The following is a 27,962-nucleotide window of genomic DNA, read 5'->3' on the forward strand; positions in this document are numbered from 1 at the left end:
CTCTGAATTGGCAGACGGGGGTGGTGGTCCCCGTTTTTAAGAAGGGGGACAGGAGGCTACGTTCCAAACTTTATCTTGTTTCATTTCTTTCAATGCATGATCTTCTCATTTTCTACCATTTAAATGACATATTTCTGAATATTTTCCCGAGATCTGCAGGCGCCTTGACAGCACAATTTAATAACACGACAGAACAATGCAAAGCGCTGCCTTGACAATTGTTACCCGAGAGGTTATCAAACAGATGTTTAGGCAGCATGTCGGCTTAGTAGAATATTAATACGCTAACGTGACAGCACTTTTCATTTCAAAAGGGTATAAATATCTTTTTCATCACAAATTCTCTTTTGTGCTCCTCCACAGGTTCCGTGTGAGTAGGAGGTGTCGACGAGAAGGAGCCGATGCAATGGATGCACTGAATTTCAGCTACTGGAACGCCTCAGAAGGCAACGACACCGAAGCGGCAGAGGAGCGCGAGGGCGCCTACAAGACTGTGGAGGTGGTGTTCATCGTGCTGGTTGCTGGGTCCCTCAGCCTGGTCACGGTGATTGGCAACATCCTGGTCATGCTCTCCATAAAGGTCAACAGGAACCTGCAGACTGTCAACAACTACTTCCTCTTCAGCTTGGCGTGCGCCGACCTCATTATTGGACTCTGCTCAATGAACTTGTACACAGTCTACATCGTCATCGGGTACTGGCCACTGGGCCCGGTGGTTTGCGACTTGTGGCTGGCGCTGGACTACGTGGTCAGCAACGCGTCCGTCATGAATTTGCTCATCATAAGCTTTGACAGGTACTTCTGTGTCACGAAGCCACTCAGCTACCCTGTAAAAAGGACCACCAAGATGGCGGGCATGATGATCGCTGCCGCCTGGGTCCTGTCCTTTATCCTGTGGGCGCCAGCCATCCTCTTTTGGCAGTTCATCGTGGGCGGGCGGACAGTGCCAGAGAAGGAGTGCTACATTCAGTTCTTCTCAAATGCAGCCGTCACTTTTGGCACCGCCATTGCCGCTTTTTACTTGCCTGTAATCATCATGATTCAGCTCTACTGGCAGATCTCCAGGGCGAGCAAGAGCCGCGTCAAGAAGGATAATCGCAAGCCATCGGGAGGCAACGCAGAGCCTTTGTCTCCCGTCAAGCGCAGGAACAAACCCAACAACAACAACATCCCGGCCGAGAACATAGCAGCCTCCCAGAGCCAGAACACGGAGGATAGCGGCAACCAGCACGACGGCAGGATGCAGAATGGCAAAGCGCCTACCTCCACCACAGCTGAGGGTGAAACCGAGGGGGACGACATGGCAAAAGAGATCTGCGCTGCCGGCGAAGAGAAGGAGAGCTCCAATGACTCCACCTCAGGCAGCGCGGCTGCATCCAATGTAAAGGATGAGGAGACGCCACCTTTAGCCACCAATTCTGCCCCAGACCCTGGCCGCTCGTTACCCCGCCAACACGCCAAAGCCGGTGTCTCCAAGCTGACCTGCATCAAGATCAAGGCCAAATCCCCAAAGGGCGACTGCTACACGCCCTCCAATGCCACAGTGGAGATTGTGCCGGCCTCTGAGCGGCAAAACCACGTTGCCCGCAAGATTGTGAAGATGACCAAGCAGCCGCCCACTAAGAAGAAGAAGGCGGCCCCGTCGCGGGAAAAGAAGGTGACGCGCACCATCATGGCCATCCTAGTAGCCTTTGTGGCCACGTGGACACCTTACAACGTAATGGTCCTGATCAACACTTTTTGCTCCAGCTGCGTCCCCAACACAGTGTGGACGCTGGGCTACTGGCTATGCTACATCAACAGCACCATCAACCCCGCCTGTTACGCCCTGTGCAACGTCACCTTCAAAAAGACATTCAAGCACCTACTGCTCTGCCAGTACAAGAACATTCGCTCTGCTAGATAGACAATTCCAAGAGTGTGGTGGCAGTGTGTGACTGTGTGAATGACTGTCCATCCGACCATTTGCACCATTTCTCTCGATAGGGTATTTTTCCATGACGTCACATGTATCCTGTTCTGCCACCCGGAAGTACTCTATTGTTTACAAACATTTTGAAATGCCCTATAAGCAATCGTAGCATCAGTAGATTATGAGACAGGATACATTTTAGTGCTCCACAATGGGACAACAGGGCTCCCTGAATTTACAAACCTCACACGTTTTAGGTTCAGCGACAACACCTGTAGATAACTGTACAAAGCGGCTTTGTGTCTATTCCACGGCTCTCCACATCATACCCCAAAACTGGATACTTTTTTTCTTCATCATTTGGCTTTTGTTTAGCTTCCCGTCCACACCAAAACTGTTCAATTCTACTCATCTGACAATTTTTAGCGCCAGTCTCAAGTTGTTTTCTTTCCAGTTCTTAAAAATTGGAGGAAACAAATCGATTGTTCATTTCAGCTTTCTGCTCACTCAGCTCTTTGGGACAGAATCATTTTTGCTGACACCAGCTGATAACATGCGTGCTGTTACATTAGGAATCTCGGCAGCATCTAACAGCTAGCTAAAGCTCAGAGCTTATTAGTGTTTGTTTTGGAGTGTGAGGATCAATGTTTGCGTGCGAGTGTATAGTGTGTGCGTACTGTTGCATGGTTGTCGGCTCCAAGTGTGGAGTTAACTTCGGATCACACCTTCACCGGTTCGTGATTTAAAAAGGGCTACTTTCTCGTCTTTAATGTCATATGTCACATTCGCATCATGTAAGGATTTTGTGTACATACCTGAGTTCACATCCCCAAAAAGTTCTTCCGAGAATGCACACTGGCCACCAGAATCATCAAGTGTGGTCAAAGGTAAGAAATTGGCACATTTGCAGCACCATTTCATCAGCATTTTACACTCACCGGCAGAAGTAAGGGCAGTGTTTTGTTTTTATTTATTTTTTTTTAAATCAGCTTTCTCGGACATATACACATACATGAACAATAGCACATAATACAGTTTGGCTAGCATGTGCTGTTCCCCCTAACATGGCTGGAAAGCACATATTGTCTGGTTGTATGCTGCCACAACATAAAATGTCATGCATTTAAAACCACAATGTAGCATTACTCCACTTACCTTGAGGCTTTTTCTGTCCCCTTTTCCTCTTTATGCACATTGCCCTCACACAATGTGGCTGTAAAGTACATTTCTAAAAAGTTGTTGCCACCTAGAGAGGTGGTGGACCCTAAAAAATTACTTTTGGGGGAAATCGTGGCTAAAGTAGTCGAAAAGGGACAAACAACAACTCTAGTGTTCCCTTTTATTAGACTTCAACGAACCTAACAAACTGTATTAAGAATCTGCATATTATGGGCAACTGGTATGAAAATGACATTTCTATACAGCATGTTGTTTGGTCTCAAAAATCTGATCATTTAATGAAAATGGTGACAGCAGTAACATAATTCCACTTACCAGAAGGCTCAATTTGTCTCTTTATCCACCACATGATTTCTTTGAGACGCCGGTTTTCATTAGTCTCCCCTAGAGGTATGGAGGACCAAATAAGAAACAACTTTCGATGGGAATTGATGGAAAACTCTTAGAAAAGTACCAAGGGACAATTCTAGGGATACTTTTTTTTATTTATGTTCAAATAACCTTTTTTTATTTCATTGAGTGAAGATTGCGGGAAAGGCGGGCCCAGCGGAGTAGTTAATGGTGGTAAAACTAATCCAGAAGTGACAATTCCGGCCAAAATGTGATCAAATCTGATTAATCTCATCAAGATCATTACAAAAGTAACATTATTCTACTTACCAAAGTGATATTCGTGTCTTTTTCTCCACCTAACAGCCCATTGGAGTTCCTTTATGAACATAAAATAGAGGACAGAATGCACCTTAGCAAGCATGTCATTTTTGCCACAGCGTGCCTGGAGATCATTTTTTTTTTAAAACGTTATCAATTACACAAAGGTGGTGACGATAGTAACATTTTAACACTTACCGGTAGGGTAATTTCGGCTTTTTTTCTCTTTATGGAAAAACGTCACAGTTGTTGGAACGTCTACAGATTAGCCGGCATATTCACCTTCTCACATTATGGGTAGTAAGCACAGGTTTCTGAATGTTGCCACCTAGTGGCGTGGAGACCTCATTGGAAAAACGACTCGGGAGAAATTTGCTGTATTAATTTTTGTAGAAATGAAAACTAATAAAATCGATAGATATTGGCTTTTATATCCACATATAGTTGATTCAGATATATATTTTTTAAATTTCAAATATAAATTAAAATATATAAATAAAATAGATTTAAAATTAAATAAACAACAAATTGGGTCAGTTGAGCGATCGATCATATTTGCTTTGTGTCATCATCGCTCCAATGTGGACGTCCAAATCGAGAGTTCCATTGCGGGAATCCCGGAATATGCCCATCGTTATTCCACATCATCACCGTCGTCATCTACGTTGTGCCGTCAGAGCTAATCGGGCTCCTCTTCACACGGCTTTCGTCAAAGGGCTAGAATCCTCCCACGCGGGTTGAAAAGGCGGGAAGACGCAAAGAAATTTTGCGGAATGGGCGGGAAATTGAAAATATCGCCAGATTGTACGGAGCAATTTCAAAGTGCCTTAGCCGTAATGACAAAATGGAAATTGCTCTTTGTGTGTTCAAATGCGAATGTGTTAGCTCTGAGCTACAGCTACTTTCATTTAACAGCTGCCACATTTTTGTCCATATTTGCAGTGTGCATGTGCGCTCGACCTGAGCTTCCAAAGATTCCTCTCCATACACGCAACATTTCACACACATTTTATAATCAGTGTACAAAATATGCCGTTGCAAAGTGTACAGAAACTTTGTGCGTTAAAATTTTTGTTTGTATTTTATTTTAAGAATAAGAATAATAATGTGCATTTCTGTGGGCATGATTTGCAATGTTGTGCGGGTGGATGCCAAAAGTGGACACAGAAAAATATTTGGCTCCACTGCCAGCTGCATTTTTTTGTTTGTAGATGTTTTTGTGTGTGTGAATAGTGGAAAACATTTTGAGCTGTAAATACAATAATATATATATATATATATATATATATATATATATATATATATATATATATGACATATACGTAAGAATTGGAAATGTACATTCGCGTGTTTCATAGCTTCCCAAATGCCTCCCCTTTTACCCCCCCCTCCTCTACAGTTCCCCCTTGTACAGTTAATGGTATTGATGATTTTTCATGCATCTTCGTGGTTAAAATTTGTGCCATATTCTTTCAGGATGATAATAAAAATGTAAAAAAAAAAATCTTTTATTCCTTTATTTGCATTCTAGGAAAAAGGAAGCAGGCTTTGGGCTGGGAGGGATGTTAACATGAATGAGGATTAATAGGATTAAAGAAAAAAAAAAAGGGTAAATTGAGGTAATGACAAATAAAAAGCAGCAATAGAAAGGATAAAATATTCCAGTGGATTTGCGCTGATTACGTGATTACATCTAATGTCTTTGTTTCTAGAGAACACAAACACTACGGGTCATATTTGCACAGGCGTTTTCCCGCCACAGCCTACGGGACATAATTGACTCCGCCCACTTCTTCATCTTGATCCACCACGTCTTCTTCATTTTCATCCATCATCATCAGTCCATTTGGCCGCGCTCTCGCTTCTTGCCTTCTTTCTTCTGCTTCTTGGCATCTGAAGGAGCAAGAGAAAGAAAATAAGAACCCTTGTGTGTGTGTGTGGGTGTGTGTGTGTGTGTGTCCACTTGAGATAGACATTCCCACCAAGTTTCAGGTTGCTGAGTGAAACCAATTTTCGGCGCTGAATTTTCAAAACTTTTGGATCAACTCTGACCCGAGAGTTTTATCGCAAGCCATCAAAGTTTGCCGCCACGCTGCACTCACTCGCAATGACGGATCCTCACACTCGCCCTGTAGCGTCAGGCGTCATGCGTCTTGTTACACGTGCTTCCAATTTCCAAGCAATCAGACACCATCTCGAAAAAGGAGTTCATCTTTGAAGCACCCCTGAAATTGAGCCTAAAATATCTGCTTCAAAGAGCGACTCCAAATGTGTACATTCAAAGGCTGTTTGAGTGACAGCTACATGTGCATCAATTCTAATGAAGGCGGGCAGAAATCGGCTGTCACACGCACACACACACTTCCACGCAAGACAGGGTGACGGCAGCAGGAGTGCGGCAGGAGCAGCAATCTCAGGCTGAGATGTGATTTTCCGTGTCTGCCAGTTGGGAGATAAGCCCACCCCCCCCCTGAGAAGCAGGGGGGGTTACCACGGGAGACGGGTTGGGGATGGCGCGATGGATGAACAGGGGATGGAAGAGATACAGTCGGCCTCGGGCAGACGGATCAGAGGGCTTAGGCGGGGGGGGGGGAGCAAACAAAAACAGAAATGTTGAACCTCCACCGGGATGCTGTGTTTGCAATTCCAGAACAGTCCAGAGCCGCCGTGGATTCCAGATCATGCTCATCTTTCAGCCGATAGGGATAAATTTGCGAACTCGTTTGATGTCGCAATGCCCAAAAGGACAAAGAAAATCTGCCATGTCACGATTTTTATTTTTTTTAATAGGATGGTCATGTTGGCCATTTCCGGTAATACATCAAAGGCCGCGACTTTGTTGTGTTCTTACAAAGTTTAATGATGAAACTCAACTTCCTGTCATTTTTATGTCGCCAAGCAACTTGCATTGTAAATATGAGCAAATGAATGCAATGTTTTGGATTTTCCTACAGGCAGTGAAAAAAAGACATTCGTCCCCTCGGGAATATCGAATTTGCTTCCCTTCCGAGTGCAGGGAAAATGCAGATTGAAAGGTGCGCCTGCGAGAGAGAAAAAGCCAGCCGGGCTCTAATAAACAATGCTTTCAGTGTTTGTAATGAGCAGAGTTGGGAGATGGATGGACGGCCATTACGGCAAATGTTGTTTGTCACACAAAATGAAAGAGCAGACAGACCATTTGCGCTCAAATCACAGCGACTCCTCCCGTGTGCCACATAATAAGCGCCCTGGTGTCGGTCGGCGTGGGAAAACCTCCACCAGGAAGATGTTTCTTGTGCACTTGCTGCTTCAAGTGTGCATGAACACTTCTCATATTAACATCAGACGTGAGCACAAGTGTCAGAAAGTAAAACAGCCTCACGAACGGCGAGTGTGCCTCAAGTGTGTTTGTGTGTCCTTCCCGCTTGTTATGTCGCCCCAATCACATTTGAGCTAATCGAATTCCTCCGGCTTAGCTGAGCGCTCATTAAAGGGAATTGAATTGGATGCGGGAGCGCCGCGCCGCGCTCGCCGCCGTGGCGGCCTGCTGTTCGCGCCGCATTACGGCAAACGATATGCACTGCGACATGAGGACGCCGTTGCCTCTAATTTAACAAATCAACATGACAATAAAGTTAATGACAAAGTCCACCAAAAGGGAGGACTTTTTTTTTTTTCCCATTTTCGGCATCATGTCTGAGGTATTTTTAATTCGCTGTCTGAAATAAACACGAGGGGGGGGTTTACGGATTCAATTAAGTCACAAATGAAAATATCAAATCCTAATCAAGCAAATGTAATGAACCAGCTCTGAAGATCATGCTGCATTGTGCGGACGCAGAGAGGGCGAATAAAAAGTCAACCGAAAATTGATCATGCACAGACTTCAAGTGCAGAAGATACGGCGCTATGTGGATGATATTTCAAAATGTGGCGAGTCAGATGTTTTCAACCCAAACAGGTACATAAGAGATTCTCAAAGTGTGGCACGTGTGCTGCAAGTGGGACGTGGGCACCCTCTAGTGGTACGCAAAACAATTACTGCCGTTGTACAGTTCCGTTGTGTTTAACTTTAAAGAACGAAAATGCAAGTTTGTCCAACACCATCTGGCTACGACGTCACTGCGCTGTGCGGATGATAATAACCTCCGCGGACGCGATTTTAGTCAATAGACGTTCATGCGAGTTCGTTACGGGAGTGGAATTGTCAAGCGGTCGTTCCCCCCGTCGGGACGGCAAATGAGGACCTTCCGGTGCCATCGCACGCGCACGCTAATGCGAGCGTTTGCCCGGCCCGACGTGGAGGTTACGCAAACCCGCCGCGAGCGTGTCATCTCCCCAACGCGATAAGGCGGCCAATTTGCGAGCGATTTGGCAGCAGGCCGCCGCGCCGCGTTTGCGAGTCGATGACGTCCGGGTTTGCAGAGCTAACAAAAGACCGTTGACTCACTCGCGGTCGGCTTGCGCGCGCTGTTTGACATTCTCTCGTCAGGTTTTTTTAGTCCTTCGGCGGGAGTGAGAAGCTATCGCCGTGTGATTACATTTGAACGGAGAGTTAACCTCCCCACCTCGCCTTTAGCGCCGTCGCTCCGAGCGTCAAGTAGGAGGCGAGAGCGAGGTGGGCCGACGTGGCGAATGTGCGGCGGGAGATTCTGAAGGCGCAATCACGAGGATGGCAGACAATCAGAAAGCATTCAGTGTAGCCGTGGAGAACAAAGAGACGAGCAACACGAAAAGCATCAACAGACTCATCGCAAAAACAAAAGTCCGACAATGCTCCTTGAGTGATTGCTGTTTATTTTAAATGTGTGACGTCACTCACGGAGGCAATCTTGTATCTCGTCACTTGTTTGGCATCGTCGGGTCATCCTTTAACCCGAGTTACCGAATCCTGTCGTTTCGTATCGTAACGCAATTTGCATCGTACAACAACGGAATTAGAATGTACGGGTATCAAACCGTTTTGTCATTTCAGTGAATCGAACCACACGACTATCGGAGTGAATTATAATGAATGTTAAGAATGTATTGGATCAGAATTGGAGCGAATGGGATCGCAAGTTGACTCATTTTTATTGAAATGTTTGGAGTGACACGTCTCATATCATAGCAGGATTCGAGTTCAACGGATCGGAAGCGAGTCGATCCAATCTCGCGTTCGTTACATTTGGAGTGAACGTTCCCGTTATCACTCGATCATCATTGGAGTGTGCATGTGATTGCAATTGGAGTGAACGGTGTCATAATTGCATGCAGGACGCGGCCGAATGTGTGGCGGGTGGCGGCGAGCTTCGGTTCTTTTAGCGGACGGCGCTACAGACGGTCGGACTGTGTCGGCGCCTGGCGCGGATGTGCCCATCCATAATTCATACGCCCGCTCCGCCATCCCCGACACTGACACCTTTATTTATTTAAGGCTACAGTCTCGCAGAGTCTATTTGAAAAACAGCTTAATTGCCGTAATAAGAATAACGCGCCGAGCCACTAGCGGAGTTCATGTCGGAATCTCAAGTGCGGAAAGTGAAGTGGCTAGAAGAGGGAGTGTCGAGGGGGAGGGGGCAAAAGGGGAGGTTGGGGGTGGCGGCTTGTCAGCGTGCTCCCAAAACACCGGAGGAACACTGTCATGGTGCGGAACATTGTGCAAGTCTCTTTCTTGAAACAAGCACAAGCGTGAAGGAAGGCGAGTTGCAAATATCCGAGTGTGCTTGTCGGAGCCTCCACACTTGACTTTCACAACCTGGGAATAAACCCGCTCTTTGCGGCACTTTTCCGCGGCAGGCACTTGAAGCTAAGAACAAGGAGGGCATCGCTGGGTCTGAACTCTCATTTGAATCGACTTCCAGGTGCAAGTTATTGTGAGCAAAAGAAGAGAGGAACGGGCCGCAGAAACTAAAATTTGTCGTAATCCTTCAACTTGACATCCTGTGAGGATGTTTTGGTGACGTTCTTATTTTGTAATTAATATGAATGTGGAAAAAGAAAAATACCAATTCACTACAATTCCGATGCGATGCAATTGGGCCTTGACCGATCCCAATCGTGCCACATCACTTGGAAATCGTAGCGTATCGAAACGTACGACGTCGTAAGCTAAGTTACTAGCGAATCAGATTTCGTCTCGAGATGACCAAAGGGCCGCTCGCTCACCTTGCAGCTTGGCCTTGGGAATCTTCCCGCATGGCTTACTGGCCGTGACGGTGGGGGCGCAGGTGGCGTCCATGAGCGCCCTCTTCAGCACGCCCGTCCTGTTCTTCTTGCCCGTGCTCACGTCGCACTCGCCCCACGCCTGGAACTCGTACTTGCACTCCCCTGCCGAAGAAATCAACATCTCAGTCGCTGATTGTCGTCGCCACACTTCGCCGCCAGATGCCTTTTTCTTCACGCTCGCTTTTCCATGTCTGCTAACAGGAACAGATGGCGGCGGGCGTACGCGATGGCACCCGCTAACAGATGAGCCCAATCAGAAGCGTCCCGACTGCTGTTAGGTCCTGGAAATAACGTCCAGATACAATCTTGTCAGCTCAAATAACTTGCACATATGTGCTTCGCTCCGATAGAAGACGGAAGACACCTTCAATTCACCGCCGCTACACATGCAATTTGCCCCGGGAAATGGCTGCTGTACATCCTATTTTGCACGTGCTCATATCTCTTTCGCCGTCATTTTGTAAACTAGAAGGGAGAAAAAAACGGGGTGGGGGGGGGGCACTTAATGAAAGCCCCTCTTTTTTTGTCATCGGCGGCGAATTCCCAGGGTGCTCATCAAGGGGGAGGAGGAGGAGGTGATGTTGGTCAGGGGAGGCAGTGGGCGATTGTTGTAAGAAGCCCACAAGGGCGGCCTGAGCGCTTGAAAAAGCCTTTAGTGTCTGGACGAGGCATCCTGGGAATCTGGCGGGCGGCCCGTGCACTCACCGGATGCAAGATTAGCGACAAAGAAAAGAAAACGGCATCATGCTGACAGCTGTGCCGAATATTTCTGTAGCGACGAGGGATGGGAGAGGAAAAAAAAAACGATTGGCGTTGACCCATCATACGACAGAAGTCCGGAAATGCCAATGTAGAGCATTGGAAAATATGCGCAGACATATTTGCAAGTATAACATCGTATCGTAATCGTGCGATATTCCGTTGCATCGTAATCGGACGAAACGTCAAGTGCGACTGGCATTGTTGGCGCAAAGTCCCCAAAACTGTCCTGTTCCCTGCGAGAGTGATCCTGTCACGGACTCCGGGACCAAGAGAGACTTCCCAATTGCTTCGGCACAGAATAGACAGCCGCCTGTCGGGACTTGTTGGCGGGGAAGAACAAGTGTTTTCAAATGTGAGCGACTCCGACTGCAAAAGTCAGCCCAACTGGCGGCAGGCTTGACAGCAAAAAGGGGGAGAGGGGGGAGCGGGGACGGCGGTCACTGGTGCGAAGCGTCAACCCAGACGGAAAACTGAGCAAGCAGTGCAAAAAAAACAAGACTTTTTCTTGGAGAATTGAGCTAACTTGATGTCAGAGCTCATCTTCCTCATGAACCTTTTTCCATTTAATACAGAGCAAGAAGGACTGACCCCCGAACTTCTTCTTCCAGTTGCAGGGGATCTTGCAGCGCTGCGTCTTGATGGTCTGCTTGCAGTCGGTGCCGGTGCGCGTGCCCTCGCGGGTGCCCAGGCCGCAGTCGCCCTCGTTGGCCACGCAAACGCTCCACTGCCACTCGCCGCAGTCCGACTTGCGCTCCTTCTTGCCTGCGGGGGGCGCCAAGACACCTTGGTGAGCACACTCGCGTGGAGCGGCAACACATACAAGCTGAGCCAATCAAGCTTTTGAGCAACGAAAGCGGAAATGAATATTTATTGATTGAAACAAAACCATGGCCGAGTCGCCGTTGGAATTTGGCACCTTGTTTGTCCGATTTGCCTCCTTGGGCCGCCACGGCGGTGAGCACCAGCAAGGCCATGACGGCGGCTCGCACGCTCCACTGCTTCTGCTCGTGCATCCTGCCAACATCACCAAAAAAGACAACAAGAAACGACTTTATCGAGTGCTCGCCGAAGGCTTCGCGCCATCTGGGGGCCCACGTTTGCCGCCTTTCATGCCCGGTGGGAAACTTTTCTGGGGGGTTGTGTCAGCCAAACTTGACGTGAGCGAGAAATTACCTGTCAAGACCACAAGCAATAACATTCGGAGAGGAACAATGAAATGTTTTTTTCTAAATATTTGATTATCAATAATTACTGAAAATATTGAATTGTCATTTCTTTTTGAATGATTATCTATTAGCTATTTGTATTTTTACCCGATGCCCTGCTTATTCATGTTTTTTTTTTTTAATCCATTTTTTTTCCAGATTTAAATTCATGGCCATTATGAGACAAGAACAGTTATTGGCACATTATCGCAATTCGGGGTTGGCTTGCTCTCGTGTATATTTTGGAAAATGCAACACATGCAATCATAAAATCATTAAAAAAAAAAAATAAATAAAACGAAAAATGTAATAATGACAATAACTTAATTTGAAATGAGAATTAAATTTGATCACGGGTGTTTTGTGATTTATTTTCCGGGCAGCCTGCATCCCCCGAAAAAAAATAAATAAAAGAAACGTCACATTTCCCCGACAGTGTCATTTTGAATTCATCAAAAGCTCCTGCTGAACTTGTGTTTAACTTTTAACACGCTTTGAACGTGAAATTGAAATCAGGTGCTCAAACATGACGCTCGAAAGCCGTAATGAGGCGCCTGCTGTCGTCAAGCGGGCGAAACGCCTCGGCGCTATTGATCCGACGCTCGTTGCGAAACACATGAAACTCATCCCAGCGGCCGCGATGACTTTGCATCGAGGCAAAAAGCAATAAAAGGATAAAAAAAATAATAAAAATCCTCATCTCTCCACTAAAAAGGGATCCTCGTGGTTTTGAAGATAAGACGGCGTCTGGGGCTTTGGATGTCAACATTCGGATGACTTCCATTAAAGGTTTGTCATGCCTTTGTCACAAGTTTTGGGCGGCCATTGTGAGTTTGGTCCATTGTGGTGGAATTGAAAGAAGCACAACCGCAAAACTTTACTCAAGCTGTGGGAACTCTGGAGGACTATGATAAGTGCCGTATATCTACAGCCGCTCAGCAATAAAAAAACTGCCACAGTTTACTTTCTTGTATTCTTTTCTGAACTACAAAATCATGGAGCGATTGTCAGGGAAGAAACAGATTGCCACAACGAAAGAAACCGGGCGACAAAAGGAAAATATTTTGAGAGGCTTTTGCCAATGATTGTTCGCCTCGTTCACTCACTGCACCTGTGACAGAGACTCCCCGCACTTTGCTTTCTATATGAAATTATATGGCTAAATATTTGTTCGATTTATCTGTTGGCCCAATTTTTACGTCCCAAAAAAATGGCATTTGACAAGGGGTGTGTAGACTTTTTGGTAATAATACAGTCGAGTCTTGAGAAAGGTAACGCACCAGCGAGGTTGCTCTCACGCCATTCCAACGAACCAATCAGAGAGCGTCAAGTGTCGCCAGCCAACTCCTCGTTTAGTCGACCGGCTGCCGCGTGATCAATGGCAGCAAATCCACTCTTGGGAGTCGCACGGTGGATCAGTGGGCCCGTTGAGACTCGCAGCTCTCAAACCGCCCATTTGCCTTATTGATCCGCAACACACAGCTTGGCCCTCCCACACAATGTTGGGGGTGGAGGGGTGGATGGTGGGACGAGTGGGGGGCGGGGTCGATCTCAAGAGCGCGGATCAATGGACGCTCGCCGAGCGTGTGCAAACAAGACGAAGACGTCGGCTGATGAAGTGTGATTTAACTGCGAGTTAAAGTTAAAAGTTTGGATAGTTTGTCCAACTAGTTGCATTAATCATAATTAAGGGAAATGGAAAAAAAAAAAGTCAAATGGAAACGTAAATTCAATTCATACATTTTGTTTAACAGGTTTCTAACATTTTATTTAAAATAAAATGGAAGGAAACACGTATTTCCTTTCAAATCCTTACTCGGCGTGCGTCCGACAGCGCCAGCGAGGCGCTCATTTGCAATTTGCAGTCGGGTGGACGCCACGCCGTTCCGTGACGCACCGGCCGGCGTTACAGGTGCACCAGTTGTTTCCTTGTTGTTTTCGAGAAGCTCATCATGTGTCCCGGATGAACCCCGAATCGCAGAGTCGCATGGCGGAATTCAAATGCAGCGGCGACGATCGCTCCCGCCCGTCTCCGTGTTTGATCCCAGACAATAAACTGGCTGGCGTCCTTGGACAAAGTCACTCAGAGAGAGTGAGAACATCTCCCTTGCCCGCATATTGAACAGGATTTATTTGGAAGCCTTTTTTTTTTTCCCGGGTTCTTTTGTAATCCCTGAGCGGACGCCACTCCAAAGAAGAAAAACAACCTTGTGGACAATGCGGCAAGAGCGAGGGAATATCCGATAACGGAACACACATGGGGAATAAAATGGAAGGAGAATCTGGTGCGAAGGATAAAAAAAGAAGGTGCACTTAATCCAAGATGAGTTTGAAATGATAACACGCAGGAATGTATTCTTTATCCTCTGCAAAGAGGATCTCATCTTTCAACATTCCGCTTAGAAAAATGGCTTACGGGATGGAATTTGACTGACTGCAAGTAGGAATTCGCTTTTTGTGCAGTGAACGAGTTCAACAGGAACTTTTGCTCATTGCGGGGACACTAAATGATAGAATGGCGTCCCGTGACTTGACGTGAGGTCGACAAATCGTCCAAGTCGCTCTGTGACTAGTGGAAGATAGCAAAACGATGAAATAAATAAACAAATCATGCCGAGCACCGAATCGCAGCCTTGATGAGGCCCAACAGTCCAACATTCATCTCTCTCTCATGTGATATTGCCTAATTATATCAAATTCTTTCCACCTAAGGGGTGGTGAGCATCCTGGCTTCTCGGGATTCCGCCGCCATTCCTCAGACGACGACTACATCCGCACGCCCACGCCGACAGTATTTCCCCCACGGCGGCCAAACCTGACAGGAAGCGCGGCTAAATGTGCAACCCACGCCACCATCTCGCACGTCATACAAAAGGAAAAAAAAAAAAAAAAAACACCACCAACAGCAACAGCAGCAGCAGATGCAGCACGCCACTCAATTGGGTCTAATTAATTTTAATACACGCCAAGGCAGTCGACACAAAGTCAAGCATCACAGGAAGCCGTAATGGAAACAAAAAGACTCGCAGACGTTCCGGGGATGTTTCCCATCACTTTCAGAACACTCGGGAGCGTCAAGGTCAATTTGAACGTAAATAACAGCGAAAGCAGGCAGCTCGCGAGAGATCAAGCGGCGTCATGTGGCCATTATTTATACTGCACACGTGATTTTTTTTTCCCAGCCTGGAATTGGGGGGGGGGGGCTCATTACCCACGAAAACTATCAATTGTGCACTCGAGAAGCAGGCGGTGCGTTAAACCCAATCCGCCAATCAAAACCCAGAAGAAAGTTACTTGTGCAAAAGACCAAAGGAGAGACAATTAATCAAATAAAGTAAAACAAAACTTGAAAATAATTTTGAAAAAAAAATCTATATTTATAAATAAATTATTTTTGTTTAAATACTAATAACTAAAATACATTTTATTAAATTGTTAAGTCGTAATTAAATAAATTTATTTTTTTTTAACTTTTTTATTATTTTAAAACACTTGAGAATAATCTAGAATGAGGATAAGCAATTCCGAAAATAAATGACTATTAAAATTATTCTGCGTATTTTTGCCAACGAAATGATATTGTATCGCCACCACAAAAGCGCCGCGTGGGAATGCGTGGTTTTGTTATGCTGGCCACAGCGGTCCCCCCGCTGGTGTCGCTGTCAGCAGAGGACCCTCGTGATCCATCGTAATGGCGCCGGCCATCAGCGGCCTTTCATGCCAGTATTGAGCGCCGCTTTTTTCATTCTTCTTTTGGCTCGCAAACAAAAGCAGCTGATGGCCTTGCTGTTTACCTGCCAGGGGTCACGCGCACACACACATGCTGTATGTGTGTGTGTGTCTCTTTTTTGTTTCGTGTCCATTGATCTGGCTGCACTTATTCTGTGATGTACGCGCCTCCTCCCTGACCTCGTCCGTGCACATGCACGCACGCGCCAATGGATTTTTCTTTTTCCCGTCTCCGCCGTCACATCTGGAGAAGACGACCTTATCATCGCCACACTGGCCTCAGGAGGCTGGAGAGAGTCTTCGAGGGAGAGTTTGAATTAATCTTTCCAATTAACCTAACAAAATTCATTCAAACCAAAATGGCTGACTGGCTTTTCCAAACCGAATCTGGAACCTCGAGACTTTTTTGTGTGTCCTCTTACGATGGACGTTGGCATATTTTATTGACTCCTTTCGTCTATCGAGATGCCAGAGCCTCTCCTGGAGGTTTGTCCGTGTTGTTCTTTCTGCGTTGGAGCACATAATTACACGTCCGCTTTAATAAGCCTACAAAAACGTGACGAAAAGCAACACACTCGCGGGAAATCCCCTCGCCCTCCCCCTCTGCCGGGCTGTGTTCACCGCCGCGACCTTCCACGGATCGACGACAGCTCGCAGACGCGCGACAGACTCCATCCACTCCGCTCGGGGAACGCCGTGACGGTCTTATTTCCCGACACCGGCGGCGGTTATTTACCCGGAATGAGCGGGAGGAGGGGGACATCCCTGATCCATCAAGGGTGGAACGCAAAAGCACATCCTTCACTGCGACCGTCTTGACATTTCAAACAAGAAAATGCAGACACAGTGTGGTCATTTTCGGAAGAGAAGTGCGACCGAGGCGGTGTGAAAAGGAAACCGAGACGCAGGGATGGCAACTTGAGACGACGCAAGACAGCCACGTACAGTGTTTCCTGTTTTCACAGCGCCTGTGGTGCCGCTCGGTATGAACGGGACCAACGCGGCACCACCAATATTAATGTGGGAAATAAATAAATCGCAGGAAACCAGAAATTCTTCGAAGACTCTGGTTCCTTTCACACTCCCAAAGACGTCTTTTCATGCTTCAAAACATTGTCGGACAAGAGTTGGTGAATTTGTTCAGATTCCAGCGAGGTCGGTCAAGGCTCGGTCCGGGGGTGTTTGCGGCTGGATGGAACGTGAACTCGGAACGGCGCAAAGAAAGCCAAACTCCCCGTTGTCCCCGCCCTCTGCTGGTCGTTTGTTTGCGAAGAGCGCGCGCTGCCGACGGAATACTAATGCTTGCGACTAAAGTTGCCGTTCTCTTCTTTCCCAACAGAAACGCCGGAATACTTCATGAATGTATGAATGACTCGCCGGATGCCGCAAACACACCCTTGCGCTCCCCGCATCCATGTTTGATGTTATCAATCGCGCACCCTCAGGGCTCGGGTTAAAACCGGCCGAGATCCAATCAAGGAACACACAGCCCGCAGGCGTTGGGAATGACGGCAAAGCGGTGGAGCGAAAGCCGATCGGCCAACTTGACGGAATTCTGCAACTCCCCGCCATTAACGGCGCAATTAACTATTGGATCGGAAAAAGGAGTCGCTAAGTGGCAGTCGGCGCTCCGATCAATGCGACTTTTCATCCAATGACCAAAACGGTGTTTACGCCCGGCATTCCCTCAACAGGAATGATTACAGTCGCACTAATAATGGCTCCGAATCCACCGGTGGCCACAATTTCTCCCGAAGGAAATGAGATGGCATCGATTTCAGTGTCTTTATGGGAGCCACAAACGCAACTTGTGGCTAATAAACACTCAGTCAGCCTCTTTGCGAAAGTTCGCCGACTTTCATTTTGAATTCGGACAAAGTGCAAAGAAACCTCGCGATGTTCTGGCCTAGGTTTTGTGACATTTTTTGACCTGGCAACACACGCAGCATAGAAAAGGCCCAACTGATGATGATCTTTTTGGTTTCAACGGTTTCCGATCGTCGAAGATCCGTGGCCGCACCGTGGCCGAAAGTGCAACCGGCTCACTTTTACACCCGTCTTCGGAGCCTTCGGAAAACAGACGAAAACCAGGAAAAAAAGTTTGCAATGTTCTGCGACATGGAATGTGGCTACGAAGAAAAGCATCATCGTCACGATGGTCAGGACAGTGGAATGTCTTTGCACATTTGGGGAGGGGGGGGAAGCTCCCCGCCGCCCCCCAACGCCACTCCATCCATTCTGCTGCTTTTCATTCGGCGCTCTTCCTCAGAGGCCCCCTTCGCTCCCCATGGAGGTTCATTCTGCTCCTATGAATGGTCGTTGAGGTGGCGGGGGTCAGTGAATGCACCACTCACTGTGAGCATCCTCACAACACCCCCCCCCCCCTCTCCTTCCCACTCTTATAGACCCTTTCACATCACCCGCCTTCACACGGACACCCCCGGAGAGGCCTTATTGCTCCTCGGTGGAGAAGCGCTCCTCAAAGACACGGAGGAGGAGGAGGAGGAAGATGAAGCCCCTTTGTGTTCCATAGGCAAAGTCACATGGTCTCGGAGCGCTGACATTCCCTAAAGGTCTCCCTAAAGGCAAAGCGACGAAAGGGTCTGAGACTTGTTTATGAGTTTGTCCCCCCCCCTCCACCCCACACAGCCCCGATTCACATTGTGTTTGGAACTTCCTCGGAAAACTTCTCCGGCTCATCCGCCTTTTTTCATTCAGTCCACCACCTTGTGTTGACACCTCATTTTGAAGGGAGGGGGGGGGCGAAAAGGGGGGGGGGGCTTTTGTGTGTGGTAGGGATGCATATAAAGACAGGAGAGTATTTGCCGAGCAACGCCATGGCAACGGCAGCTGGACGGCGGCGATACAATACACCCGCTAAGGGTTTGTCATTCCGCTCAGGCCTGACCCAAATGGCGGCATCCTGGGAAAAAAGTGCGCCGCATCAAACAGCGCACAAGCGCCGAGTGACGCGCATCAGAATACACTCCCACAAGTCACTTGACAAACATCTTCAGAAGAGTTTTACAAGGAGAAAATAAAATTCATAAACCCTGCTCCGGTTTTCCCCCTCTACTCTCCCGTTATTCCGCCTCGGGAATTTTACCAGATAGCATTCCGACTTTCATTACGTTTAACTCAACAGAACAGCGACCCGTATTCTGTGTTTGTACCATTCACACAGAACAGCGACACACACTCTTTTGTCATCAACCAATTATGACACCGCCTCCAAAACAAGAACAACATTGGATGCCCATTTCTTGACGGTACTTTTCAAACATCTCCGTGCCCACCAAACACCTTTCAGGACATTCCGGTCTGTTCTATCATTCCCACAAAATAACTGTTGGGAAAACTTTCCCAGAGTTTCATCTCAAACTTTAACCAACGCTTCAGCGTGGCCCTGACTTTCCCGGAAGTGAGCGCATCCGCCTTTTCAAAACAAAGACGCACTTACGTGATCCGAGGTCTGCTCGTTGTGTGTTGGGAGAAAAGTGTTCAGTCCTCTAAGCTCTTTTCATCGGAATCCACGGTCTTGCTTTGCCCTGCCTGCCTCGCCGCTACGCCTTCCTTCTCTTTGTGGGCTGAGCATAGCGTGTGTGTGTGTGTGATAGGGGTGGGTCAGTGATGGTTGGGTGGGGGGGGGGGGCGAGGTTTACTGACTCGTGTTCAGGAACACATTACCCCCAAGGTCATTCCAGGGACGCCCCGCCTGGAAGGAGACGGGAGATGGAGGGCGAGACCCCGGCATGTCTGCATGAGGAAGCTCAACGAAGAAAAACGCAGGAAGAGGACGAATCAGAAGTTTGCCACGAGCGAAATCGCAAGTTATATCAGATACGACATTGATCCACGGAAAAGTGAGTTGGCTCATGACAATCGATGCAAAATTGACGGGGCTCGGGATCGCGCCGTGGCGTACTTCCAATCTCCCTCGACTATTTAGATCGTGACGTAATCGTGGCCGTCAATATCGCTCGGAACGATGTCCCACTTTAAGGACATGCTATTCCCGCGCCCGTTCATCTCTTTTGCTTGATCATTCCCGGCAATTCCGAAACAAATGAGCAGCAAAAGACAACATGCACGCCGACTTATCCAAAACTAGAAACAGGTGTACGAAACGGGCCATCCTCGCCACATGAACAGGAAGCAAAAATAAAAAAGCGAGTATCAGATTCTCGCCACCACCGACCAGTGCACTTCCGCCTGCTGATGGCAATCGCAATTAGCGCCAGTCAGCCCAACCCCACCCCCCCGCTGATAAGGATCTCGAGCATTCCATCCGTCTCATATTCAACTCATTAATAATCCATCTCATCCATTTGCGACCTCGGAATGCCACCCTCCTCCTCCCACGAGGACTCTTCCAGCGCGGGATACGCTTCACGAGTAGCCTGATATCATTTCCCTCCATTTGATTAAAGGAGATGAAATGATGAAAAAGGATTGCCATTGCCGCGCTGACAGGAATCATGCATTGCTGACAAGCGGGCAGCCATTTTTTCATGATTAAATCCAAAAGTACTTCCTAACTAAATTTGTTGTCGGAGAAGCGGCACGAGGCAAACGCTGCAAATCCATGGATTACGCGTCTGCTGGCATCTTGGAAAAGCAGACGGCGGCGGCGGCGGGCGCGTGATGAAACTCAATGAAACCAGTAAACAAAAAATATGAAATATCGCTTTTTATTTGCGTAACAAGTCGAGGAGAACAATGGATTGCGGGATCGTCGAGTTTTCAGACAAAAGATTCACAACTGGTGTCTCGGGACCTTCAAAAATCGGATCTCACTTTTAAGACGGTTTATGATCCCAATTGTTGACTGCGAGCTGTTCCTAATATTGCGGTCGCCTTGCGTCGCGCAAAAACGACAACGTGAGTTTGTCAATTTTTGTATTGATTAGTTAAGAGATTTACGCGCCAGATCAGACTTCGAGGAGAGGAAGGGCAAATTCATTTTGTGGGTCCAAAGTGGAGGCCGCAAAAGTTCTCGTCTCGTCTCATCACCAGCAGCTCGCTCGTATTCATGAAGCTCTCAGTGACGTATTAATATTTAAACGTCTGCGCTGGAGCGAATAAAAGTTAAAGAGATTTTCTTAATTCTCAGAGCGACATTCCCGCCGGACTTTAATCGTTATGTTTTTTTTTTTTTTTTTTTTTTTTTGCCATTGCGCTGACGAGGATCTTGGCGATAAAAAGCCACGATGAGTGCGCCTGCTGCTCATTAGTCACGAGCGGCTTGGGCATCGTTAGCAAGCGTGGCTGCGATCGATCGATTAGCCAATAATCAGACCGGCGTTGGCGAGAATGCTAATTTAAGAGCTTGACGCTGGTGTGATAATGAGCACTGGAAGCCACGGATCCCCGCGGCGGTGGCGAGGGCGGGGAGGGGGGGGGGGGTCACGCAGGAAGTGAAGCGCCGAGCCAGGCCAACTGAATGCAATTCACATCGAAGAATCCCCCCCCCCCATTGTGTCCGTCCCGTTTCAACACTTGATTTGGGAATGACAATTCATGTGAAGGAGCCGAAAACACTCGGGCGTGAGCCGCCGAGCGTGACAGACGAGAAGAAAAGGGAAAAAAAAAATAAAACAGCACTCGCCCCAATTTGTCTCAGGGGCGACAATGCGGCCCACCGCTCAACGTTCACCCCCACCCCCAAAAAAACTCATTAATCTGTAATAATGACTTCTTTCTGTCTTCCCGCTATAACCTGCAAGTCTTATCAGTAATGGCTTTTCAATCGAAAGCAAAGAAAATGTCTCTTCCTTTAAAAAAAAAAAAAAAAAAAAAGGATTGGATTGGATTGGACATCTGTTACTTTATTTTGTGCACCTCAACTTTAACCAGGACGGCACGTTTGAACACAAAAAGTCAATTGGATCATTCCAATGATGGCAAAGAACCAAAAAAAATTCTGGCAGTGGAAGCGGCGCCACACTAAAGTCAACATTTATTTGCGTTACGTTTTCAAATCTGAGATTCAACTCTACTTTTCTGTATTCATTTTTTTTCGCGCTCATTCTGAATCTGTGCCCGTTTTTTTTCTCGAACATTTCACATTAATAATTACATCGTAATAACATTATGTGCAATATTTCGTAATATTATGAAAAAGGAAATTTAAATGGAATTTATTCAGTCTTCCTCGTCATTCCTTGCAGAGGATAAAGAATACAAGCATGTGACTATTCCTTTATAGTCGATCTAAAGTTGGGTGCAAAAATTCCAATGACGGCTCAGATATAAAAAATAAAATAAAACATTGACAAAAGAGCACGAGTCACTCAATTGCTTGATTGAGCGTGCGGCAGTCGACTTTTTGTTTGCCGGCGACCTCCAATTTGGTGAACGCTCGAGGGCATGCAGCCGGCGCGACGTCACCTGGAGCGCTTAAGTGAATTTCAGTCAATATCGCGTCTAATGGAACACCTTTTGTCCGGCTCCGACAGACCTCGGCGGTCCCGATCGATTGCCCGGTTAAATCATCGGCGGGCACCTGACCGCCGGCTACCGAGGGAGAGCGTGTCGGATTGTGAAAAATTTACGAGTGACGGCGACAGAACGCAGACGTGACGGATTTGTGGCTCCCCCCCCCCCCCCACCTCGCACGGATGAGCGTAAAAGTGTTCCGAGATGGCCTCCTTTCTCCGTCAGACGAGCGGGCGGCGCTGCTGCCCTTTGCTCGCCATTCCCGGCGGGCGACCACGCAAATAAAAGTCCACCTGACAACACAGCTGGGACCATCTGGGATCGGGATGTGCTCGGAGGGAACGCGCCGTCGTCAAACACAACAACAGAAGCAGCGGGGGGGGGGCGAAGGGGCCGGGGTGGGGGGGGTAAGGATAATGTTGCCATTAGTTAGCAACTCTTGCACACATTTAACTTTAATTTTATTTCACGCAACAGAAATTGATTTAAATTAAAATTATATAAATATTTTCTTTGTTAAACAACTTTTAGAGGTGCAAGGAACTTTTACATATTTTTTTGTGTTCTTTTGCCTTCAACATTCTTTTGCCTCGCTGTGCGCCGACTCAACGCGGCGCGGCGCTCTCCACACGCCGCTCTTTGCATGGCGATTGCAAACAATAAACGACTCCCCTTTTTTTTGCGACTGGTTTGCGCCTGCGGTGTGCAACATGAAGTCGATGGGAGTCGATGCGGCGCAGTTCCGGCACGCCAACGCGGTCCGAGCGTCGATGGGACGCGACCTTCAAGCGGCGGCAAAACAATTATGACGCCGTTCCCATTTATTGGAATGGACAAAAAGCAAGAAGCGGATCGATGGCGATGGGCGCCATGTGCCGACACAACCGAGACCTTCGGGAAATCCTCACCGAGTGATTACGAGGGCCGATACTTGCCCGCATTAATAAAATTCTCAAAAGCACAAAACTGAGGTGACATCTTGGTTTGCGGTTTCGGGTCTCAAGTTCGACTAACCAAGAGTAAGGCCTGCTGGTGTTAGGAAAGAAAAAAAAATGCTGATGTCAGCACAAAGCTCCCGACGGGTAGGAGATTGGGTAACCTCCCACTTGTGTCTTTTAAGCGGCCTCCGCACACGTCCGCACTGTGCTTCTCGGCTCGTTTATCAAACAAATGATGCGCATCACACTGCGCTCTGCTTTTATCACTTCCTGTAGGAACAAACACACACCCCCACACACACACACAGTGTGCTGCATCTCTTCCTGGCGAGCATCCTTCTCACCCGCGCGGGCTATTAAGCGAGCGAGGCCCCTTTGGGTGTCAGGCTGGCAGCGGCGCCAGCACGTGAGTCCGAAAAGTGAGGCGAGATGGTGGGCTCCCCTCCAGCACTTCAAACAGGAAGTCAAGCATGCGGGCCAATTTGTTCCCGTGCCACGACAACAACAACGGCACGGATTTCGACATGTTCTTTTTCCTGGCCAATAAGAGCCGCTGCATGTCACATGACTGAGCAGCTGATTGGGCTTATTGATTGTGACTGAGTGACCTACATGGCGCAAGAGTGTCAATGTATGTTTTGGTTTTGTTTGTTTTTTTAGCCCTCAAAGCCCGTTTGACTGAACAACAAAAAAATCCAGCACACGTCTATTTGGGATGCACCAACTCTCATGCCGCTAACGTACGTGTGTTGCTGCACCGATACTACGACACTGATACCAGCTTAGACATATGCATCAACAAGACTCTTTTGAACATTTCCGGGGTTCTATGGAAAAGACGTGGGAAGTCTTCCACTTTGGTTTGAAGCAGACATTTTGGGGATGCGTTCACCATTTCCAGGCTTCAACCAAATCTTGAACATCGTCAACTCCACCGTGGGTTGTCGTTTTTGTCATTACGAAGTGTCACGACGTCCCATAAAAAAGAACTCTTGAACTCCCATGAGTGCAATGCCCCCCCCCACGCCCCCCCCATTTTATCGCCACTCGCATTTTAATTATTATTATTACGATTATTACGGCAAAGGACAATTTGCAATGAGCCGAAAAAAGCGTGAGTCAGTTTGCCGTGCTGCGTTCAGGCGCATCGCTCCGTGAAGCATCCACTCTGAACGCACCATTAAATCACGACAATTACACACCTTGTTTGGCGCGTTATGAAAGCCACAGCGAGCGCCGCGTTCCGTCATCGGCGATATCGGAATCGGATTCAGGCTATTTGGACCTTATGAGTTTGACATTCGTGCCCTCCAAACGACAGGCTTGCGTTTAAATGCCAGGCGACTGATAAATTTCATGTCGTGACTTCTTTTCATGTGCTCGTGAAAAAGGAGGAAGAAGGAGAAGGAGGAGGAGGAGGAGGAGGAGGAGGAGGAGGAGGCCTGCAGTGCATGCAGATTGCCGGGCGTCAGATAAGAGGAGCGTTTTATCGCTACTTTTTAAGAGGCGGCGCGGCGACGAGCTCCTTGAGCAAACCCTCGTTGAGACAAAACCCACCTCACAACAACAACAAAAAAGATAACTTGTGGGGGACCCCCCCCCAAAATAAATAAATAAATAAATGTGACAGCTTTCGTGTGGGCACGGCTTGCAAAGTTGAACTAACACTCACACAGCATCTCGTTCAGCGCTTGCAAAACGGGAAGCACACAAAGGAGACACGTGGGCGCAAGTATCGACGCGCGCCAATTCGCGGATCAATGAACTAATCAGCCGCGTGTGGGTTAAATTGGTCACGTTTGTTTCAAGTGAGTCCAGCGTTGCAGTGTGAACAAAAAAAGACTTTTTTTTGGGCATTTTAAACATGCATATTTTTGGGGGAAATGCGTTACTGTGGAAAATTAAGAAGCTGCATACAGACTGTAGCATGCGTCGCTAATGGGCTAGCATAAAAAAAAAAAAAAATTTTATCTGCCTCTTATTTTTTGGGCACTCCGGTTGGGAATGAAAAGGGAGGAAGGAAAGGAGAGGGGAAAAAAGGAAAGGAAATGATCCAGAGTGCAGCAGCTGTGTTGTGGCCAGTCGTCACGCATGCTCGGCATCTTTGAACGCTGCGTGCATTCGGAGAAGAGAAAAGAATATTAGGAAATCTATCTCTTTTTTTTTTTTAAACATACATTATATTTCAGAATCGTAGAATTTTTACGATTTATACGTTACAGCATGAACAAAAAAAAATAGTGTCAAATACCACGGTCTTTTAACGCTTTACACGACAGATATTTGGACACTAACGGTGGAGCAGCACATTTAAACAGACAATATTCACAGACATGTACTCTTTGTGAAAGATTGGTCATATTACTGCCGAGGCCCACACACCAGAAACACAATGTACGCTGAACTAAAGAAAAGAGCTCCCAACTCTTTCGCTAATTATGCGGAGTTTATAAAGTAAAAAATGACAGTGCCATTCAGCTCACTAAAAAACATTTCACATTTTCTTGTTGGTTTGGGGGGCTGGAACAAATTAAAGATTTGAAATGCATTCGTCTCACGGCATGTAACAGGCAGAACTTTACAAAAACAAAAGAATTACATTCGAATCACTCCTTTGCAATCATTCTAAAGTTTTTTTTTTTACTAGAGTGCCATCCGGTGGTTTGGAAGGTTATTGCAACACTTTCCCTTCATCTAAAATGACAATCCAACTGAAAATGTGTGACTCATCATCAAACGAATGCGCCCTCCACATTCCCGTGGCGTGACTTGTATTTGAAATGGGGAAAACAAAAGCCGGAGTGCAGGAGGTAGAACCCCGCCTGCTCCGGGCTCTCGTGTCTCACTGCGGGCGTCGATTAAAATTACATCGCCGAAGCGGCACATTCAATATTCAGCCGAGTATGAATTATCTATTAAACATGAGCGAGGCACAATGTAGCCGGCGTGTCGCCGTGATGAGCGGGACGCTTGCTTGGCGCTTTTTTTTCCTTCCTCTGTCTCCATATTTGGACGCCTTGTGTGCATGATAAAGCTGCTGTGAGGTGCACAGCGTGAGATAACATTCCTTTTTTATTGACACGGAGCTATTCATTAGCCGTCTATTAGGTGAAACTGACAAGCAGACATGACGAGTCGATGGAAAGTGCATCAAAGCTCACTCTCTGCACAATGTAGCTATATCGAGCTGTCTAAAAAGACTGGATGCTAGATGGGTGAAATACTGAAGCAGACATTACTAGTCGATGGATTTCGATCAAACGTGAAAAACAACAAGACATTACGAGTTGATATAAATCAATCAGTTAAACTATCCATCATGTGAAATCCCCAAGTCAACATTGCAAGTCGACGGATCGATCCATTCTCTCAAGTGCATGAGCAGACAATACTAGTCGATGGCAATCTTCCGCTCACATGAAATTTGTAAAATGGAATTACAGGTTAAAAAGAAATCATACAATACAATCTATCTATTAAATGAAATTCATAAGTATTATGAGCCGATATATGTCCATCTACCACATAAAATTGTGAAGAAGACATTACAGCGCAATCCTATTCATCAAGTAAAATTCGCACGCAGACGTGTTCTGGTGAAACTCAAAGAAAATTTGCTATTTGGTAGAAACGCTTCTATCTGGTGAAACTTGCAAGCAGACATTACTAGTCGATGAAACTCATAAGAAAACAGTACACGTGGATAAATTAATGAGTCAAACTCTTACGAATTGTAATATCTCACAAGGCCTCACAACATTATGAGCCAATCAATAAAGATCACATGTCCAGGCACTCTTTCATGCACAATATGAACCGATCAATACACGTCACATTACATGCGTTCAACAATGGCTTTAAATGAGCACTTTGATTATTAAAACGCCATCAATAGCACAACATGAAAGACTTGTTCATCCCCCGGGAAGCCTTTGCTAGACCACTTATAGGTGTGTGTGTGTGTGCGCGTGCGCGCATCAATCCATAGAGTAAACATCACACTTTTATACCATCCGCTCTGCACAGTAATAGACTATTGACTTTTTGCCACATATTTGCAAATGGACTTTTTAAAAAAACAAGCCCTTATTTCAAAGTCCAATTTGAGTCTCCAAAGTCCAACGAGAGCCTTTTGTGGACGTTTGGAAACACTTGATCACAGCACATCATGGCAATGACTAGACACGAGGCGAAAGCATCCACTGGCTGTGAGGATATTTCACAGAAATAGTCTCATCTCAGTCTCGTAAACAAAGAACATACAGATAGAGCTCATTTTTTCTCTCCTGGATTATAATTTTATTTGTTTATTCTTTTTCTTTTTTTAAACCTGATGAATAAATCGAGTTATGATTGACAGCTCATGTTGACTTCAAGGACCCTCGGAACTTAAACTGCTCTGATTCGGTTTGTTTGTTTGTTTTACATGCCGTATTTCAATGATTAATACACATAACTAGATGATTAAAGTAACACTCATGACGTGACTATTTCTTTTAGAATAAATGCATTGTCAACATACTACAAAAAGTTGTGCTTACTCATTTTTCCCCTACGAAGTCGTACCTGGTCGCTCGTGTCGATTAAAGTGCACAGGTAACATGGCGTCCGACCATGCAGGAATCCACGACGGATTCTTTACCCCGAGAAAACATACAAATGAACAGAAAAAGCACAGTTTTAGACAACTTATGACACTGGTGTGGCTCGATGGCGTTACTACATATTCAACTTGATTACACTATTTAAATCAATTAATTAATTAGAAGCACGGCATATGCAATTTCGATGTTCTAAGAAAGAAGACTGGAACACATAATTTGCATTCCATTTATTTCAATATCGAAAGACAAATTGTACATTTGTACGAAATACTCATGCATCACAAACCTGAATTGATCCAGACCGTCTTTGCAACGAAACCCAGTCGGACCATGGCCACGGAAGACATCCGCTTCACCA

At 46.7% G+C, this 27,962-nt stretch overlaps 2 protein-coding genes across 6 annotated transcripts in view; one reads left to right on the top strand and one right to left on the bottom strand.

Annotated features, from left to right (window-relative positions):
* chrm2a (cholinergic receptor, muscarinic 2a) overlaps positions 1 to 5,244 on the top strand; it is a 36,212-nt gene extending 30,968 nt beyond the window's left edge. For both annotated transcript variants that reach the window (XM_088287518.1, XM_088287519.1), the window contains exon 4: positions 364 to 5,244. In XM_088287518.1, the coding sequence (XP_088143644.1) occupies positions 407 to 1,906 (1,500 nt within the window). In that variant the 5' untranslated portion in view covers positions 364 to 406 and the 3' untranslated portion in view covers positions 1,907 to 5,244. The remainder of the gene's footprint in view (positions 1 to 363) is intronic.
* On the bottom strand, positions 5,245 to 27,961 carry ptn (pleiotrophin). Of its 4 annotated transcripts, none has more exons than XM_088287521.1 (6): positions 27,889 to 27,961; positions 27,567 to 27,640; positions 11,607 to 11,704; positions 11,279 to 11,452; positions 9,869 to 10,030; positions 5,245 to 5,635 (listed from the first exon to the last, which is right to left on the bottom strand). In XM_088287521.1, the coding sequence occupies exons 3-6, from the start codon at positions 11,701 to 11,703 to the stop codon at positions 5,580 to 5,582; spliced, it is 489 nt and encodes a 162-aa protein (XP_088143647.1). In that variant the 5' UTR covers position 11,704; positions 27,567 to 27,640; positions 27,889 to 27,961; the 3' UTR covers positions 5,245 to 5,579. The 4 variants fall into 4 exon arrangements, with proteins under 4 accessions (XP_088143647.1, XP_088143648.1, XP_088143649.1 ...); XM_088287522.1 differs by having other exon boundaries at positions 27,567 to 27,636; positions 27,891 to 27,951; XM_088287523.1 differs by lacking the exon at positions 27,889 to 27,961 and having other exon boundaries at positions 27,542 to 27,604.
* Between the last annotated feature and the right edge of the window lies 1 nt (position 27,962).

Source organism: Idiotropiscis lumnitzeri, chromosome 2 (assembly GCF_059441095.1).
Source record: "Idiotropiscis lumnitzeri isolate Australia: NSW breed Sydney's pygmy pipehorse chromosome 2, RoL_Ilum_1.0, whole genome shotgun sequence".
In the NCBI taxonomy this organism is placed as follows: Eukaryota; Metazoa; Chordata; class Actinopteri; order Syngnathiformes; family Syngnathidae; genus Idiotropiscis; species Idiotropiscis lumnitzeri.